The sequence below is a fragment of the Coturnix japonica genome, chromosome 8 (assembly GCF_001577835.2).
Source record: "Coturnix japonica isolate 7356 chromosome 8, Coturnix japonica 2.1, whole genome shotgun sequence".
Classification (NCBI taxonomy): Eukaryota; Metazoa; Chordata; class Aves; order Galliformes; family Phasianidae; genus Coturnix; species Coturnix japonica.
In genome coordinates, this window is record NC_029523.1 from 18,793,658 (window position 1) to 18,812,430 (window position 18,773).

The following is an 18,773-nucleotide window of genomic DNA, read 5'->3' on the forward strand; positions in this document are numbered from 1 at the left end:
ATATGGCCATAATTCTGAATTAGATATAGACGTATAAGCTAGAACACAAGCAGGGAAGATGTCAAAACTCAAAATCCCCCCCTAAAACAAACCTTGCATTTTTAGCATTAGTTCAACTTTCACACCACAGTCACAAGACCGTCTCCAAAAGCCTGATCATACTCCTTAAATTATCTATGAAAATAAGAGGCTTTGTTCCAACTGTGGGCACAGATTACTGTATTTTTGTTTGTTTGTTTCAATAAAGAATTAAAATGTAAAGGGTAATTTCAGAGAACAGTTTGAGAAGTTTTGAGAGCAGCTCTGCTAGACTGAATTAACAGAAAAACTTCTGCAAAGGGTTTTACAAGTAATGAAAACAAAATGCAACAGCAACAACACAGCGAGAACTAACAGCTATGAAAATATTTATGTTTGACTTCCACAATTTCAAGGCAATGGGTCTACATGCAGCAGCACAGCAGACCTTTATACAGCTTTCAGAAGTACATTTCAATCTCTTAAGCTCTACTGCTGGTACAGTGCTAGTTTTCAAACCTCACAATTATCTTTTCACACAAAAATAACAACAGCTAAGTTAGAAAAGCTGTATGTGCTCCTTTTCCATTGATCTACAGTTCACTGACTTGGCTGGAAAACCTCGTACCTTGGAAGGAGGAGCTGCAGGTTTAGGAACCAGATTTTTGTAGACACTTGGGACAATGGTGGTGGCTTTGTTACCATTTGCCAGGTGAGAAACAGGTGATGTAAATGCAGCTGAGAAGGCAGCAGCAGGATCCTCTTTTGAAACCTTTTTGATGACCAGCATCTTGGTAGGTTGCTTGGCACTAGGGGGGTTTTCTGTAAAAATGTAACAAAGAATTTGAAATACAAATCTTCTGTCTCATAACAGGCTTGACATAATGCTCCCTTTAAGCCCTAGACATTACATCTGATACTGTTTTGTTTCAGTTTTGAGAAAAGATATTAGACAAGGACATTAAAATCCAATCTTTTTTCAATTAACCACAACAGCTCCCTTTATTCAGAAGTGAAAAACCAACAGTGATGCCAGCTAACAACCTTGCACTATAAAACAGAGATCAGAACAGATTAATACTTTTTTGAGCAACCAAGTATCAGCAGTTAATTCATTAAAAAATATTTTGTGCACCTTGCACCTTAAGAGACACAGCGCTTATGTGAAGCAAACAATGAGAACTTCTTGGGCCAAACACATTTTCAAGAGCAGAATAATTTATATAGTTCATAATATTTATCACTTTCTGCTTTGATGTCAGCACTCCAGACAGCAATGTAAATAACTTTACCTACCCCATACTCCGGAAGGTGTCCCTAACGGTTTGTTCTGGTTGTTGTGTCTTCCAGCCTCTGGATTCAAAGATGGCTGTAAATAAACAAAACATGCAACTGAGTATATTCATTATATTGCACATAACAAATAAAGATTCTGTGTTACTATAACATCCTTCTAGTAGATTACAGTCTGTTTCTTTGAACAGCACCCAAGTTAGAAGAAGAATGCTCTGTCAGAAGACACCTAAGAAGCTCATATTCTCATTTGCTTTTGTGCTATTTCCAACAGAGCTATTAGAAAATCGAGGAGGCCCTTCAGCATTTTACTACACAATAAAAGTGACATACCCACAAAAGATTCAGGCATTTAATCATCAGCCTGGCAATATTAGGATCCTAATAAAAAAAGAATGAAAAAAATCCACATATTCACACACAGAAAAGCTAAACTATTCACGAGGAGCTTCAGAATCAGCTTTTCAAGGCAAAACTGCATTCAGGCCCTCTGTTCTCTGCAGACTTACCTTTGATTCAGTATCAGAACTTAGTGGAACAACTAAGGACATGTCCAAGCTCAAAGAAGAGAACAGAAAATCCAAGCACTCAATGACAAGTGCTCCTGATTACCTGAATCAATTCCCTTGTACCAAATAAGTTCAGTAAAAAAAAAAAAGCCACCTTTTCCCTCTTTTTAATGAATTCTTCGTGTTAGTCACTACAGCTACAGAATAAGTCTCCAATAATGAGCTCCTGAAGTAGTAGGCATTTCTGTTCTGTAAGAATTAGGAACAAAAGTTTCACCACAGCACGAATTCCTTCCTCAGACCCTACAAATTCCTGCTTTAGTGCTTCACTTTTTAGTAACAGGTCAGTTTTATAGCAGTGGAGCTCACACCACAGAACTCAGAACAACAACCTGTTTTACAGGGAAGCATTCCCACTCTGTCAGTCATGCAGGCCTAAACGTCACATACTTAACCACAGTCTACCTTAGTTTCACCACTATGGCAAAGGCTATAGGAGTGTTTTTCAGCAGCTTGCTACTAGTAGTAGGCACAAGGTATTACCTTCTTCAGAGAGGAAAAAAAGGAAAATATATTTACAGAAAAAACAGCTGTGTGGTTGGAGGAAGACACTTATCAAGGTACTGAAGAAAATGAAGAAAGATTTAGATTGACTACAACAGTGCAGCTGCAATCATTACAATAACTTTCTACATTTCAAGAGGTTTTCGACAGTCTAAAGAACCAGCTCATGGCATGCTTGAGAAATCAGATTAACAGAATCTACAGGTAAGCTTCATCGTTGATCTCCAGGTGTTAACTGAGCTCTGGTGCAGGCTACCACTCCTACAGCAGAAGCAGCTGAACAAGAGCGTGCAATCAGTCCCTAGGCACTCCAGTGAAAAACCCAGCAGTTTAAAGCTAACTGGTTCTTGAAGCAATTTAAGCTGAGACACTAGATTTTGTCCTGAAGCATCTGCACGGCATTCATATATTTCACTCCAACTTCTAAACTTCCAAGTAGATGCAGTAACATCAAACTGCCATGAGAATTTCAGATATAAAGAGCCTCCCAAAAATAAAAACTGAAGAAGGAAGCAAAAGGCTCAAGATGATCTACACAAGTGTGCACACCATCACTAGAAACTCTCTTGACTGGAAGCAACAACGGCTTGAAGCACTGAAGGTGAAGCTGAAGGAATCACATTAGGAGGATACTGCTTTACCAGAAAGGTACAGATAATGTTGGTCTCATTACACTGATCAGCAATAGCCTGGAGAATAGTGAGAAGTAAGATGCAAAAAACAAAAAATCATGGTCCGATAAAGATTAGATCTCTGTAAGGGGTGACAACAGGACAAGAAGAAACTAAATTGGAAAGAAAAAGCAGAAACGGTGCTTACACCTTCATGCCTGTAGAAGTTTTGAAAACTAAAGGCATTCCAGTAAAAACAGAGCAAGGATAAAAGAGACTGTTACAACTAACAATGCCATGAGGCAGGATGCTGGAAGAAGAAGGCTGATGAACTATAGACACTGATGGAAGAAATGGCTGAAGAAACAATGATTCACAGAGAGATCAGAAAATATCTCAGACAAGCAAATGCTATTCCAGATGTTTTACAAAAGATGGTTGCAAAGGTCTGGGCATGCGTCATGATCAAGCTGGGGGAGGTTATCACACACACCAGCATGTACCAGAACAGGAGACAGGAACAGCAAGAAGACTGAAGATAAGCTACACAGACGTACTTAAGAGCAAAAAGGGCTCTGTAAGCAAAGCCACAAGGGCAACAACACAGCTACTATTCCTGTAGCAGATCAAAGCATCACCTTCTGAGTTCCAGTGAAGATTTGACTTGAGTGTTACAAAGCTGTCTTCAAGTTCAAAATAACCACAAAATCCAATACTGTGCCAAAACCAATGCAACAAGGTCATCAAGTCCCCAGGTCTCTGGGGTACCAACTAACATCCTGCAAGCACTGGAATCACTGTTAAATCTGTTGGGACCTCAAACGTGGAATGGAATGCAACCCTAGATCCTAGTAATCTATCAATGGTAACAGAAATGAAATCTGAAAAGCCAGCTTCTCACAGCTGCCACTTGCAGTGAGAAGCTACACACTTACAAAGTCTTCTTCCTCAAACTGCAGACGCTCTTTGTCATCCTTCTTCTCTTCCCTGGCTTCAACAGGCAGCTTTTCTTGAAAGGCAGAACTTTTCCGAGAATGGAAGTTGCCATTCCAGTGGCGATGAACTCCAGTTCCTCCTCCACCACGCTGGTTCACGCCATCATGGCCCCGTGAGGGACCATGCCAGCCAGGCTGACTGCCAGAAAGCCCAACATGAGCTCCTTTAGAAACACCAGAATCTACAGAATCATGGCGGAGAAGGGACGGCTGATGCCAGCAGTCTAAACAAAAGGAGATAAGTATTCAAATAGTAAAACGTCAACACTGCATGCACAATACTGGAAGTAACAGGCTGTTTTTCTTGTTAAGTCAGTGTTCACTAAGTAACTCCTAGGCCAAGCTTATTAAACTACGGCGTGATTATCCCCAAAAATAAACCAAGCTGTACAATGCACATACAGCTTCCACAGAACCCCCCCTAAAGGCCTTGGCATGTGGCATGGGAGAACAGAACAGTGCGAACTTCTCATGGGATGTTTTGAAAAATACAGTTCTGAAAAAAGTTTCTATTCAGCAGAATTCTCAATTCTGTAAAGTACTCCAAAATAGCTGCTCTCAGACTGCACTCCAACCCAATCCTTACCTCCTGCAGTCCGGAGGGGCCCATTATTGAAAAATCCATCAGAAGAGTTGTGTCTCCTTCGGCTCACCCCAAAGCGTCCTTCTCCCCGTGGAAGATGCTCTCCATGTTTCTCAAAGGTGGCTGCAGGGGACTGTATAAAGAAAAAGGGGATGTAATAAAACACTCCCAAGCCCACGTTCCTGTTCTAGTTTTCAATACAGCATCCGTATCTGCACAGCTTAGCCAAAGACATCAACAATCACCTGAACCTTGTCCATCATGACCTGATTAGACATTATATGATTTAGCAGAGGGTTTTTAGAGTTAGGGTACTGGTTAGGCTGCAGTTGGACTTGATGATCTTCAAGGTCTCTTCCAACCTGTGTAATTCTATGATTCTATTAAAGTATTTCTCATCACTGCCATTCACAAGTAATGCAAAAGTCATTGAAGAAAAGAGACCTCCTGGGTCAACCTAAGCTTCTTCTGGAATCAGAAGATAATTCCATTTTTAAGTTGTAAAAAAATAAAAAAACTAACAAAACCCAACAAACTAGTCAGTATTTCTGAATTTGGAGTTAGAGCCCGGCAGTTATCAGCGTACTACACAGCAATGGCCACGTTACTGTCATAAATCAAACCCAAAGAATATATCCTTAGTTGCAAGTGCCAGCTCAAGTGTTGACCACTCCACATATGTTGGGGGGGAGGAGGGAGAGCTCTTAATCATTTTCTACTTGGGATTCCACTCAAGTCTCAGCATAATAACACTGAACTACTTCCATGTCTGAATGCAAAGGAAATGTCCTCTGAATAAAAGAGATACATTTGTTGAAAAAAACCAAAAATAAATATTTTCACTTTAATGTTTCTAAAAGTCTTGCTTAAAATCACAAAAGTAGGTTAAAAAACACAACAACAAACATTGTAAGTTCAATGTAACACTGGGGCAAGCATATAAATATTACCATAGGCATGAGAGCAAGTGCCCTGTGACAGTTACCTTGGTTGACTGTGGTGTTGAGAAGTTAAGCCAGGCAGGAACAAAGTCATGCTGCGCCATTTAGGTCCAGTGTCTCCCTTCAATAAAATGAGGCATCAAACCTCATGGCCAGGATCTGTAAATGAAGAGAACATTCCTTGACTGTCACCTTTTCCAGAACCTCAGACCTGATCTATACGACTACGTGGGGAAAAAGCACTCTTAATTTTTTTGTACTGCACTTGAAAATGACTTTTTTTTCCTGCTGACTTTGTTCCTCTGAACAAAACAGGTAAAAACTTAAAATATTCCCACCTACTTCCTGTTTATAGTTCCATTGAAAGACCACACCCATGAAATCCATGATAGGATGGGTCTGCAGATGGATGAAGATGGAACACACAGCACACGTCACTGATCCATAAAACTAAGATGTGCAAGAATCTGGTACATTCCTTCACTGTTTTTTGTCTCACTGGCTACACAAGAGCGATCACTTCATATTTTATTCCAGAGGATGTAAATTAAACATGATCAAGCCCACAACACTGACAGAGACACTGAGAGAAGATCAGAGTCCTGATAGATCCACCACACTCTAGGTTCTGCACCCCAGCTTAAAACTGTGTTCCAGCCCACCAACTTCCACACTCCAGAGAACATCCTATGTCAAAACTGCTTTCACAGCAAAGAAACAGAGTGGCCAGGAGCAGAACACAAGCTGGTTGAAAGATATGTATCTTAATGGGACTTCCATCAAAGAGCTGCAGATGTGTTTCTCACAGAGGAACCTGAAACAAAATTTTCTTTCCAGCTTGTTAGTGATTTTCACTGCTAAAAGCAAACGTAACTCCATTACTACTCTATGTAACTGAATTTTGTCCTTTTGTAGAAGGCTCCCCAGTTTACAATTTTACTCGATTTTTACAACCTTCAGTTCAGCCACAGACAACTCAATACTACATAAGCAAAGAAAAAAAAAAGACATATGGTCACTCACCAAGAGTTTGGCCTCTCCAGTCCAATGTCCTCACTTTTTCTGTGCTTCAACAACCTTCTGGTTCCTTTCTTCCCCAGTATACTCTAAGGCCAGCCTTGAGGCTATAGTGCGTCTCAAAGCAGAGCACGAGAGGCCGCACTTCGTGCCAACTGTGCCCTTCACCCCCTCAGCTGCTCATTTTAACCTCTTTTTGCACTCTCACTACAAAAAAAAAAACAACCTAAGAAGGTAATTTATACTAAAAAAAAAAGCCACGACCACGTTCACCTCATTAAATATCCTCTAGTCGTGGTACTACAGAAGTCAGTTACATTACAAAAAGGTTTGCCAAGCCTGAACGACAGCATTCAGAACACCGCCATGGTTAACACTGAACAGATACACCCAAGTCTGCTGGACAGCTCATGGTCTGCAGCAGATCAACCCGAATACTCTAGTGAAAAGATCACGATATATGAAAAAGCTTGCCCCAAATGCTGAAATCTAAATAAGAAGCATCTGCCAAAGTGCTCTTAAAAGATAAACTTCATTTTTACCAGATAAATTTGCTAAAAAGAAAAAAAGTATATATATATTTTTTTGTTGTGTTTTTTTTTTTTTTTTTAAGATGAATGTTAGGATATACTCTGGACTTCACGTAGCTTCTAATGCTCCACAAAGATAAGCACTACTTGATGTAAAAGCTCAAAAGCAGGCACAAATGTATATATTCCTGTTTTTCACTATTTACATGCTGAAATATAGGTCATATGAACAGAAAAATGCTAGGTCAAAAAATAATCTCTTCTACTCTATTTTTTTTTCTAGACTGGGTACTGCTTTTAAAGGGAGACAAATTATTCCACAAGATCTTCTTGTTCTATAGCAGAGAGTTCACTTCTGGGTCATAGTCCTCTTCCATCAAAGAGGTGAGACAGGAACTGCAGTCACTGAGAAAAAAAAAAACGAAAACACAACCATCAGTACAAGCAGCAGAAACATGATAAATTGTGACTAGAGAGAAGAACAGAAAGAGAAACAGAGCAAGTACTGCATAAGTGCCAAAAGCTATTTGAGCTCTGATCACAACCAAGGCAGACATAATTTCATCACCTAAAACTAAACCACAAAAAAAGTCAAACTCCTTTACCCACACTCTCCACCTTCAATGCTTCAAGAGGACACTGAAGTACTAAGGCAGGACAGGAAAGCTTTGTCTACTAACTCAAAGTCAGCCTCATAAACTACCAAGTTATTTAATAAAACCATCCCTGATACTTGTAACAATGTCTTACTAAAAGTCAAAAGCAGCAAAGCCAGCATTTGTAAGGAATGCGAAAAATGGACATATTGGCTAAGACTGGAAATCCATCTGGCCTCCATTCACAGCGCAGAACGAAAGGATACACAATGGCAGCCCTTGTCATTTTTCTCCACACCTATCAACTCGATCCTTTCAAAACGTTAGGCTTTTACGGAAGGTCCAAGATGTGGGCACACTGTGGATCTATAACAGAGGACATCGGGCTTTGTTCTTTTCTTGTTAATTTTTAACACCGTTTAATGAGAACAGAACAATAATGAGATGCTCACACAGAAGGGTCCTACAGCCACCCCAGTGTCTCTGTCCCCAATAACACAGCCCTCTGTAGCCCTCCCCTTTGGTTTCCAGTTTTCAAAAACATCATTTCACCACCTCCCTGACACTGGTAATTTTTTACTATGGATTTTATCAACTACTTTGAATCTCTAAACATCAGTCTGACGGAATTCAACTCCATGGTAAGGTGAGAGCCTCCACACTGGGGAGCAACAACAACAAAACTACTTTTCCCTTCAGCCATCTTACCTAACCAGCAGCAAACCGATAGGTTTACCATTCCTGAAACATCTGAAATGATTTATGACTGTTTTGAAGCCATTCTGCTTCTCAGGATCCCTTCAGGCAGGCCTTATTATGCCTTTATAATTGACTTATCAAGGTTTGTTTTCCTTGCCTGGGTATGGTTCTACTCTTTGAGCAATTCTGGTTCTCGTTGTGTTTGCTATGCCATTCTTTACTCTGCTGAGCATGCTAAATATATCTATAAAGGGATACTGTAAGAATCATCACATTTTTATCCTCTAGGTAATTCCTCTTAATAGCACAAAAAACGATACGAGAATGAGGGGATCTGAAACAAGACGCTGCTGTTGATGAAGAGGAAAGAACAGAGAAGTTACAGCACACACAGTTCAGACCTGGATGCTCCCTGAGCACCACATCCAGTACTACAATCTCCTAAGTGTCACAACACTGCAAACAACAGAAGTGCTGCCCTATCAAGAACTGGTTTTACATTAACAGGTAATTTTTCAGTGTGCACAGAGCAGCATGGAACGTCTGCAGCAGACAAAACAATCTGCCTTCTGTGCTGAACTCAGCACAGGTACGAATCCTTCAGATGTGACCTTCTGAGGCTGCTACCACACAACATGGTGTAAGTGGAGGATGAAACAGGGACACAGTCAGTGCACAGATGAATATATTCATGTAAGATTAATTACTTCACCCTCTGAATAAATACGCTTTACAGAACAATTTGCATAACAATTAAGCCCCTTCAAACTATTGACAGAGGCAAGTAATATCATTTAAGATGTTGATTTAATGTACCTCAAGAATAATTCACACTGAACTGAAGGGTGGACCAAAGCAGCAAAACCCATACAGAACAGTTCCTTGTGTTTAAAGGTATCCAGATAAACAAACGCTACAGACTTCTGTATCCGTTTTGTAGAAGGAAGGAGGTCTGAGTTCAGAAGTAAAACCACAGCTGAATTAGTGACCAGGTTTCACTTCAGAGAAAGGCTTCCAGGACTTTCCAGAAATGGAAGAGAGCCTATCAGACATCAGCAGAACAGGTGGCTTTGTATCTCAGTGCAGCCAGAAGCACGGTGAAACTCCATGCAAAACTCCAGCCACCAACGCAGGAGATTCAGATCTCTTAATCTGCTATTTCGGTACCCCCGGGATTATCAGTGATCAGAGCAGTTCAGTAAGGAGCAATCTCTCACGTGCACGTAGACAGGCCAGTGCAAATCATAGACGTGATACTTTGAACCGCTGTTTAAGTCCTACAAACGTCATGCTCTTGCAATGCCCATGAACTGGGCACCAGCAAACCAAAATACTTCCCTCTTGTTAAAGGAAGGATCTCTGCATCCTCTCCAACTTTCTAAACAAGCATTTTGATACTTATGTAACTTCTACTCAGAAATAATCTCACTCGTGGGTGTCACCGTTAGTGGAGGGCTTACACAAATCTGCATGGAAGGAGCCGCAAATTAAAGCAAGATGCTCTAAGCTCATCTCCACCCTTTTCAAGTAGCAGCCAGATGATAGGTATCAAATTGGAAATTTAAAGTTGTGCCTGAGTTTATTTCCTGGCCTGAGCAAAGCACAGAAGGCTGTATATGCCAACACAGCCTGCAGATGGCTCCTAATCCCATCACACAAACTGCTCTTCAGCCATCACCTTCCAAGCATCACAAAGAGAGTAAGGTACGAGACACATGGAAATGCAATGCTTGCTATCTGTTAAAGCAAAAGCTTGCCATTAGATGAATTGCTGTAGATAATACTGCTGAAGCACTTCATCCTCCAGGATTAGTCCATAGGTTTCTCTCACACTGAATCCATCCAACATTACTCCTTCCATGCATCCACAGCGAACCCTTATAACCCATCATAGCACTGACAGCACCAATATCACTAAATCACAACAAGCAAGGCCAAAAGTCTATCAATAACCTTCTCTGACAGCAACTTACAGTAAATCATTAAGAAAAAAGTGCAAGAACAAGCATGAATAGCAGCTGAGATCCCAGCAGCTCTTCTCAATTCTGTAGAATTGAAGCCAGTTTGTACTACAGTTTATTATCAGCTCTTCTGTGTAAAACTGTTGTTTTCAATCACATTCATACATTTTTGTGTCAGATGAGAGGGAGCAGAGCTCATTTGTGCTTTGTGTAAAAGTCCATTTGGGGCAATAAAAACGTCAGCCTCGTTTCAACTGGATGTTCCCTTGTGTTCCAGGGCCCAACCGCACCCTGTTCTCTTCTACACGACACTCACAACCTTAGCAAAAAACTGCATGAAACGCTTGCAGTCTGAGCACGACGAATTTATAGCCACACAGTTCTGCATTCTTCAAATCTTTTTTCCCTTATATATCAGGATCTGTTTCTTTGTTTGATTACCACGCAGAACTGAAGTGACCTTTGCCAGCCATGCAAACAGATCCTCCGTGTAGCGGTGGGTCCGTGTGCGGAGCAAACACACACACACCCAAAGGTGAAGCTCTCCCAGCCCTCCCGTCCTGCACTCACAGCTCAGCCAATCTGCTCTTTAGCTGCTCCACTATACGGAAAGCAGCAAGGACAAAGATCAGCCCTGACAGCCACTCCCAACTCCAGGCACAAAATAAATAACAAACCAACCAACAGTGCTTGTCAATGCGAGTTTAACCCATTTCTTTCTTCCACGTGTTCATGTTTGAATTATTTCTGGAAATGAGAGGCAGAGCATCACCCAAGGAGGCACTCTGAAGTCACACCTCCTCTCACAACAACTACATTCACTGTCATGAGCACTAGTGGGGGAAAAAAAAGGCTGCCATGCACCTCAAAATAGTCTCTCATTGATCAAATGGCAAACTTTTTTTTGGCAAGTAATAGGAGGACACAAGTTTAACTCTGCATTAGCTCTTGGGTTCCACCTGCCAACAGTTCTAATCTCTTTCAAACTGATTTGGATGATCATTATTCACACAGTGCATTAGAAAAGCTGCATCTTTTCCCAAGTTTTTGTTTCTACAGAAATACTTCTGCCACTGGAGTCAGAAACAAGTGAATGAAAAAGAAACCAAAAGCTATTTTATACAATTAAATGTCACTGTGTTATTTGTCTAAATAAATATTAAAGGCTTAATGTGAATATGGAACGAACTCACGGGCACATTTTGTTTAAAAGAGACACAGACTAAGGTAGGTACATATACATAGTTCAGGTCAAGAACCCATCCCCTAACACACCACCCATAAAGTTTCTTTCTGTGCTGTAATTCCTAACAGCTCTCCAGGCACTGCAGTCATTCCCACCACTATAACACAAGTTAATCTCTCAAGCTTTGATTCCCAAGCTGACCCTTCCACATAAACCTGACAGCACAAGGGAAGCATTCAATAAGCCATGAACATAAGATGAGAGAAAGAAGCCCGATACAATGAGAAATGGATGAAGATGTTTCTAAAGCTGTAAGGAAACGCGGAGATTGGCACGACCAGCAGTGCATTGTTCCTATGGCTTCCTCTCCCACCTCCTACCTCCTTCTTCCAAGCAGAAGAGCTGCCCTGAGCTACCGACCAGCTCCGAGGCCGCCAGCTGTGCTGTGCCCTTTTGGCCTTTGTCCACATTACGGATTTCAGCACATTTCCAAATTTCACTGGATGCTTTTCCTGCTTCAGTGCTCCCTGCAATCCTCCTCAGGCCCCTTCAACTCTATTTGCGCACAGTCCTATCAAACATAGCGCCTAATTCAATTTCTCCTCTCCCGCAGCAGCAAATCCAAGCCTTGGAGCCTCAACTGAAAACAACTGGATCAACTTTTACCCTTAATTTATCAATCCAGCACACAGCAGCTGTAACAGCTCAGAGAGACACAGTATCTGTCTATCCCTGCCACAATTTCAGCCCACCCCGCTGCCTTCCTATGTATTTCTCCAAATAGAACGCATCTGCTTATAAAGATTTGTTTTCCTAACTGTTCGTCTTTATCAACTCAACTGGGATTTCACCAGTTTTCCTGAAGATCAGATGCCAGCTGGGTTGCAAATGCATTCAGAAAAATTAGCGAGCAACTTAATGGATGCATAAGGCAGAACAGAGTTTACTTCCCTCACCAGTTTTCAGAGTGCAGCTCTTTTAAAGTTATTAAATCAAGCAGATATGCCTAAACATAAAAAGATCTTCCTACTTAGCTACTCTTTAGAGCAGAGTGTCATCTCCAGGTGTTAGTTGGCTGGCAAACAAAAACTCAGAGAGAATCCAGCTGGGTATGAATAGAAACTCCTTTTTTTCAAAATAAGATAATCACATTTGTGCACATAGTTATTTTATAATAACGTAATTATAAATCTTGCTCCAGCCCTGTGTATATTATTGAGCCTTACTATAAAAGCCAACTGCAGCGTTACGAGATCGAGAGTTGTCATAACAACTGCTGAGCTGAATCTTCTCCAGTTGAGATGGGTTATTTGCACCTACACAAAGCGTCTGCAAAACAAACTTACTTCCATCCTGCTTCCAGCTTCCAACTCTGCAGACACACCTGCAGCCCGTCCTGCTGCTGAAACATGGCTGCACTTGGAAAGGATCAGTGTAGGTAATGCAGAATGGCCCATCCTTGTCTATGGCACCACACAACCAGATCCCCAAAGGGTTACCTGAGCACAACTGACAATTACATGAACTAAAAATACCCCTTAGAAGCGTTGTTTGAATTGCACCTATTGGCAAAAAAAAACCCTGCCATCTAAAAACGCATAGCATCACCCAAGTTGGATTTATAGAATTATGGAACTATATGAGCCCATTAAAACCATACACAGCGTATTGAAATGCTAACAATGCATCAAAAAGCATTCCCAAATAAATGCAGATATTAAAATCCTTGTGTGTGTGTGTGTGTGTGTGTGTGTGTAAACCATCTGTTGCTGAAAGATGAACAACTTACTTCAAGCTGAAAGCAAATTAACCTGCAGAGCCACCAGAGCTGTGCTGTGCTCCAAGACAAACTCAGCAGCAGCTCGTTTATACAGACAGCTTTCCAGAGTAACAGGTAGGGGCTGGGGGCAGATCCCCATCTGACCTCCCTTGCAAAGCAGACGACTAATATCAGTGATGTGAACAGGTAGAAAAAGGTCCATGAGGACACATGCACACCTTCAAGTCCTTTGCAGCACCCACCGGCCTCCCACAGGTGCCTGGTACAGCGCTGCCCCACAAACAGCTCCCCACTCACTGCTTTCTTCCTATTTCTAAGGTCACGCTGACCAAATCCTACCTCCTTCTGAATTCCTCAAACAAATACATATGTCCACCCAACTACACGCCTTGAACGGCCTGAGCTTATGAATAATTACCAACAGCAAGGCCTGGGGAAAGGAGTTCATTTCTTTCTTACCAGCAAAGACAAAAGGATGTGGAAGAGTAACAGAACCAAACTGTACCAAAGTGACTTCTAGGATTACGAGAACAGACTCTCCATCAAGCAAGGAAACACCACTGACAAACAACTCAGCTCTAGCAGTGCTGCTGGATGCACTAAGCTGAACACAGCCCCCACAGGCAGCACGTTTGCCTACAAAAGCAAACTGCGTTTTGCACTAAAGCCCAAAGCACACTTTGGAAAAGACCGCTCCTGGGCAGCCTTTACAACAGCCTGTGTGAGGTGATGAGGCTCAGAACCTCAGCAACTGTGAACCTGCAACTTGAAATTTACAACTGAATCGTTCCAGTGGGATCTGAAGGGTTTACACCCAGTCCAAAGGCAGCACTATTTTAAACAGAGAAACGAGAAGACTCAGCATCCAGCAGGCACACACTGGGACACAGGTGCTATGTGTACAATTATTCCCTCAGCCTGCACACCCCTCAGTTACTAGTGATAATGTCACCCCTCCCACACCTCTCCTGTGCCACTTACGGCTCCACTCCTGCTTGGTGTCCCTGTAGCAGTCCTTACTGTTGCTGATACTGGAGAACTGCAGCAGTTATCCAACCGTGCCTGCTCACTGCTGTCCCCTACTGCATGGATGAGAGACCTGGGTGTTTTATGCTTATCTACTGCTAAACAAGCGTGGCCACCGACATTACCGATAACAAAATAACACCCCACGCCCATAATTTCAACAGTGTTATGCTTTAAAAGTGAACAGTGCTCTGAACTTTCAAACAGTTTTAGCATTTTGCAATGTAAGGTATTTTAAAAACTGGAGAAGCCATTCTGCCAGTTTCCATCAGATCCAAAGGTCTCTTCAGCTTCTGAAGAGAAAAAAAAACCCCAAACCCATTCCACAGTGCACTTTCCTCCACAGACCTTTGGAAAGCACCTGAGTTTAGCACAGAGCAGAACATTACAAAGCAGAAAACCTCATGGTGGTACTGAATGATGCATCTGTACAGCCTGCCCAAAGCATTATGGACGGCCTCATAGTAACTCGCAGTAACTTACACCGGGATAATGCTCCTCATCATAAGGAAAGAATTGCAAATATGTAATTACTGCCCTCTCCCTGCTGCATGCTACATACCTCCTGCCTACCTGCCTTCTAGAGACCTTGATGGCAAGCAGGAATGAAACAAAAAGTCCTCTGATACCTTAAAGGAATGGGATGAGTGTTGCCCACGAGTATTTTATAACTCAGTATTTTAACAGCGTTATTTAAACTACCACAGCACATTTACATTTAAATATATTCAGCTCGGAGCTGAGGAAAAAATGTATTTCCTTTGGAAAAGAACATTAAATACGAGCAGAGTATATCAAATATTTGTGTCAAGGCAAGGCAGACCATAGATCTCGTACAGGGAAGTACAGGGCTGCATTCCAGATGAAGGATAAGAAAAGAACAGAAGGCACGTCACTTGCAAAGAGAAAACAGTCAATGAAACGAACAGAGAAGGACAACCAGAATTAAAAGACCATCCTCCCAAAGGCTATGACAGTAATTCCCTCCCCCCCCAGTACCATTTCCCCAGCCCTACAAGGCCAGCACTACAAACTGGCAGGGCAGTGCATTCCAGTTGTTGCTACTTCCTGCCCCAGACATTGGGACTAATACCATCTCTACCTCCTTTTTTCCACTTACAGGATTATTTCCTAACCGTTTTACCTCAAGTCCACAACAATTCAAAGAAACTCAGCATTTATTCACCTGTGGCTATGAAACAATGAAAACACGTTCACCCAGCACCCATGTTATCCTTTACACTTAACGCTCTCTGCTACATTTTTCCTTCTAGCAGCTTAAAATCGTCAGTTCATTCTCTAATAAAATACTATCAAACACTGGTGCAGAAATATTACTAAAGACAACCCAGATTAAAACGAATCCTGCATATGTAAAATAAACTGCATAAATATTCCACTTGTTCGGTTTTGGCTTTGAAAATGAAAGAGAGGAAGGAGCGATGCCCAGCCCTGCGCTGACCTGCTGCATTGGGCAGGAAGATCCTCTCTGGGTGCTCACAGTGTTTGGTGAGAGCTCTGTGATCCGGGCAGTGAAGCTCTGACAGACTTCCATAAAGAAACCAAGGAGATACTGACAACATACTGTTCAACTGGTTGGAGTTGGTCTTTAAGGTTGCTTCTATTGCAGATAATTACTGCCTTGCCACTCCGCATGTATGCTGTGTGAGTCAAAAGTTAAGCAATGTCATTCTCCTTCCCCGGTGCCCTACAGTAAGTTAGGGAATACTGGGAAAGCACCTGGGAAGAACCCTAAGAGGTTTCATCTTCTTCTCCTGGGGCTTAAAGGACCTTCTGCTCTCTCACACTGGATGCCTTTGGAAATAAATTAACGGTATCTCCCAAAAGAACCTGTACAGTCATCTTCAGACTTGCAAGGTCCAAAAAATAATCCTAAAACATCTCAAAAGTTATCAGAAAAACAAGTTTACTACCAGCAGACTAGAAATCATTATGCAGGTATTCACACCTACACTGGATATATTTTTTAGGAGCTGTACATCAAAACAAGACCAGCCCATCAGCACTCTCCAGTGTATGTCTACAACCCCTGTTGGCTGCTCCTACAGATTGGAAGCCTGTCCATGCAGCCAGTGCCCAACTCAACACCTCCAGCTGCCTCCTCAGCCCCTAAATACCTGCTCTGCTCACCAGGACATGGCAAGCTCACCTCCTTTCACAGCCACCTCTGAAGGCATCTCTCCACATCAGTACTTATCCCAGCAGAAAAAAAAGACGTAACAGTGCTTTATAGGATTGAATACAGTCACATTTTTTTCTTAATACATAAATACATGTCACAACCACTCCAATTTTACTGCTGAAGCTATTTAGGTTCAAAGTACTGATGGTGATAATAGCAAACGTGACCCACCCAGCACACCTGACAGCTTGCACACAGCTGGCTCCCACTTCCACCTGCAGGTAACTTTAACCTACTGATGTCTGATGAGCCACGAGTGGTACAAAACCATGTCAGAGCTCAACAGCTTTTCACTCCTCATTCAGAGCTTCTCTTTCCAGGCCTTTATTACAGTTCTTCTCGCCCAGCCATAACCTTTCTCAAAGTCTGACAATGCCACAAACTGAACAAAACCCTTTTGTTGGAGACTTACTGCTCCTCAGAGGAATGGAAGAACTGCTTCATGACCTTATTTATGATGTTTCTGTGTATTCCAGTATGACAAGTGAATTGTCACGATAGCAATGCTGCTGATTCATGGTAATTTAGAAACCACTACAAACCCCAAATACTCTCTCACAGAACTGCTGCCCACCCAGCTGCTATGTGTCTGCAGGAGGTAATATTCCTAAACCTCACCTACACTAAACAGGATCGATTTCAGACCATTCCTTGTATTTGTCAAGGTGGTACCATCTGGGGGTTTAGTACAGTATCATTTTAATACAGGAAAACAAAGCTACCCAACAGCACACGACCCAGCAGAGCTTCCTGATGTGAACACTCATCATTTGTCCCCCTGTGATGAGTTGAACAGACATGCTCCTGTCCCATCTTTTTCCAATGCTGGGAGTGGACGTGCTCCCCACCACCCCTCAGCTGGAACTTCTCCCATCCCCACAGCCTCTCAGCTCCCGAAGTACTGCGGGATACATTCCATAAGGTCCAGCCAATCTGAAGACATTTAAGGCATCTTTAAGCTATTTCTCTCCTTAAATAGAGCTCAAAATAGAGGAAAGACACTTTTCCAGAACCAAAAGTCAAGAGCAAAATATATTAAACTTTTGCAGGGTACAAGAATTTCCCCATCAAGCTTTTAAGATCAACAGTGAAGGAGTTTTCAGCCCACCTCACGTGAATACTGATTAACCTTCTGGTGATGGATGGAGCACTGGGACACAATGGCAGAATGCCCTCTCTGGAGTGTTTCCAGCCAAAGGTCTGCTGATAACTTCACTATAAATTCACCCACAACTTTCTGGGTATCGCTAATCTGTGCCCAAAAGAACGGCAGACTCAGCCCTTTGTTTACAAGAGAGTTGCTCATTAGGAACTAAGGATGACGAAGCTCCAGAGCACTACGGTCACTGTCACATGCTGTGTGCTATGTGGGTCACTGAAATACCCAGGAAAGCAGCCCCTGCCACACTAAGCCTCCGTCCCCAGCATCACCCACCCCTGGCTACACCATCGCTGTCCTCTGACACTCACCTACTCCTGGACCTGCTGCAGATGCTGAAAATAGAAGTGCTCCATGGCAAATTCATTAAAATATTTGACCACTTCTTGTACTAGAAAAAGTAGATTCCATAAAACAAGGACATTAACCTAGACAGTGTTACACAAACACTTTATGCGCACACATCTGTGCCCCTCAGGAGGCACCAACATGGCACCATGAAGCTGTGATGCTCCTTTCAAGGTGGAGGGTAAAGCAATGAAAGCACCAAACTGAAATGCAGCGCACGATTCAAGGATGGGATTAAAAGTAAATAGAAATCTGCTGGGACTCTCATTAGAATGACCCTATCCCAGGACTTCAGCAGCTCCTGGTGAGCCCTGGAGCATACAGTGGTCCAGAGGCACCGGGTCATATCCTGCAAACTATTTGGGCCCCATCACCACTTCTTGTGCACAACCTCAGTTACGTCTGGATGCACCGGTTCAAAGGGTTTGTCTTTAGCCAAGCCTTGGGAGCACCACCACTTCACATTACTCATCGTAGGGAGCTGCACACACCAACATTCTACAAAGTCTTTTTGCTGCTTAATTACAGAAAAGCCTGAGAAGTCTAAAGCATTAAAGTCCTTCTCTTTGCCAAACACTTTTTTAGCCCAGCTAGAGAAGGCAGGAACTGAACAATGTTAAGCACTCTTAAATCAAGAAATCCCAATTTGCAGCCATGTAGTCCAATTGCTAATATATACAATTAATGTAGCTGACAGGCTTCCCCCCCACAGCCTTGATGTGACCTAAACTTCTCAGCCTGCGCAGTGTCTGCA

General features: G+C 42.3%; 1 protein-coding gene across 2 annotated transcripts in view; it reads right to left on the reverse strand.

Annotated features, from left to right (window-relative positions):
- Positions 1–18,773, reverse strand: part of GPBP1L1 (GC-rich promoter binding protein 1 like 1) — a 29,694-nt gene that overhangs the window by 8,409 nt on the left and 2,512 nt on the right. The window contains exons 2-8 of one of the 2 annotated variants that reach the window (XM_015870294.2): positions 7,956–8,023; positions 6,538–7,466; positions 5,559–5,673; positions 4,577–4,706; positions 3,931–4,214; positions 1,315–1,387; positions 647–840 (exon numbers count right to left, since the gene is read on the reverse strand). In XM_015870294.2, the coding sequence (XP_015725780.1) occupies positions 647–840; positions 1,315–1,387; positions 3,931–4,214; positions 4,577–4,706; positions 5,559–5,618 (741 nt within the window). In that variant the 5' untranslated portion in view covers positions 5,619–5,673; positions 6,538–7,466; positions 7,956–8,023. The remainder of the gene's footprint in view (positions 1–646; positions 841–1,314; positions 1,388–3,930; positions 4,215–4,576; positions 4,707–5,558; positions 5,674–6,537; positions 7,467–7,955; positions 8,024–18,773) is intronic. The other variant, XM_015870293.2, reaches the window with a different exon arrangement.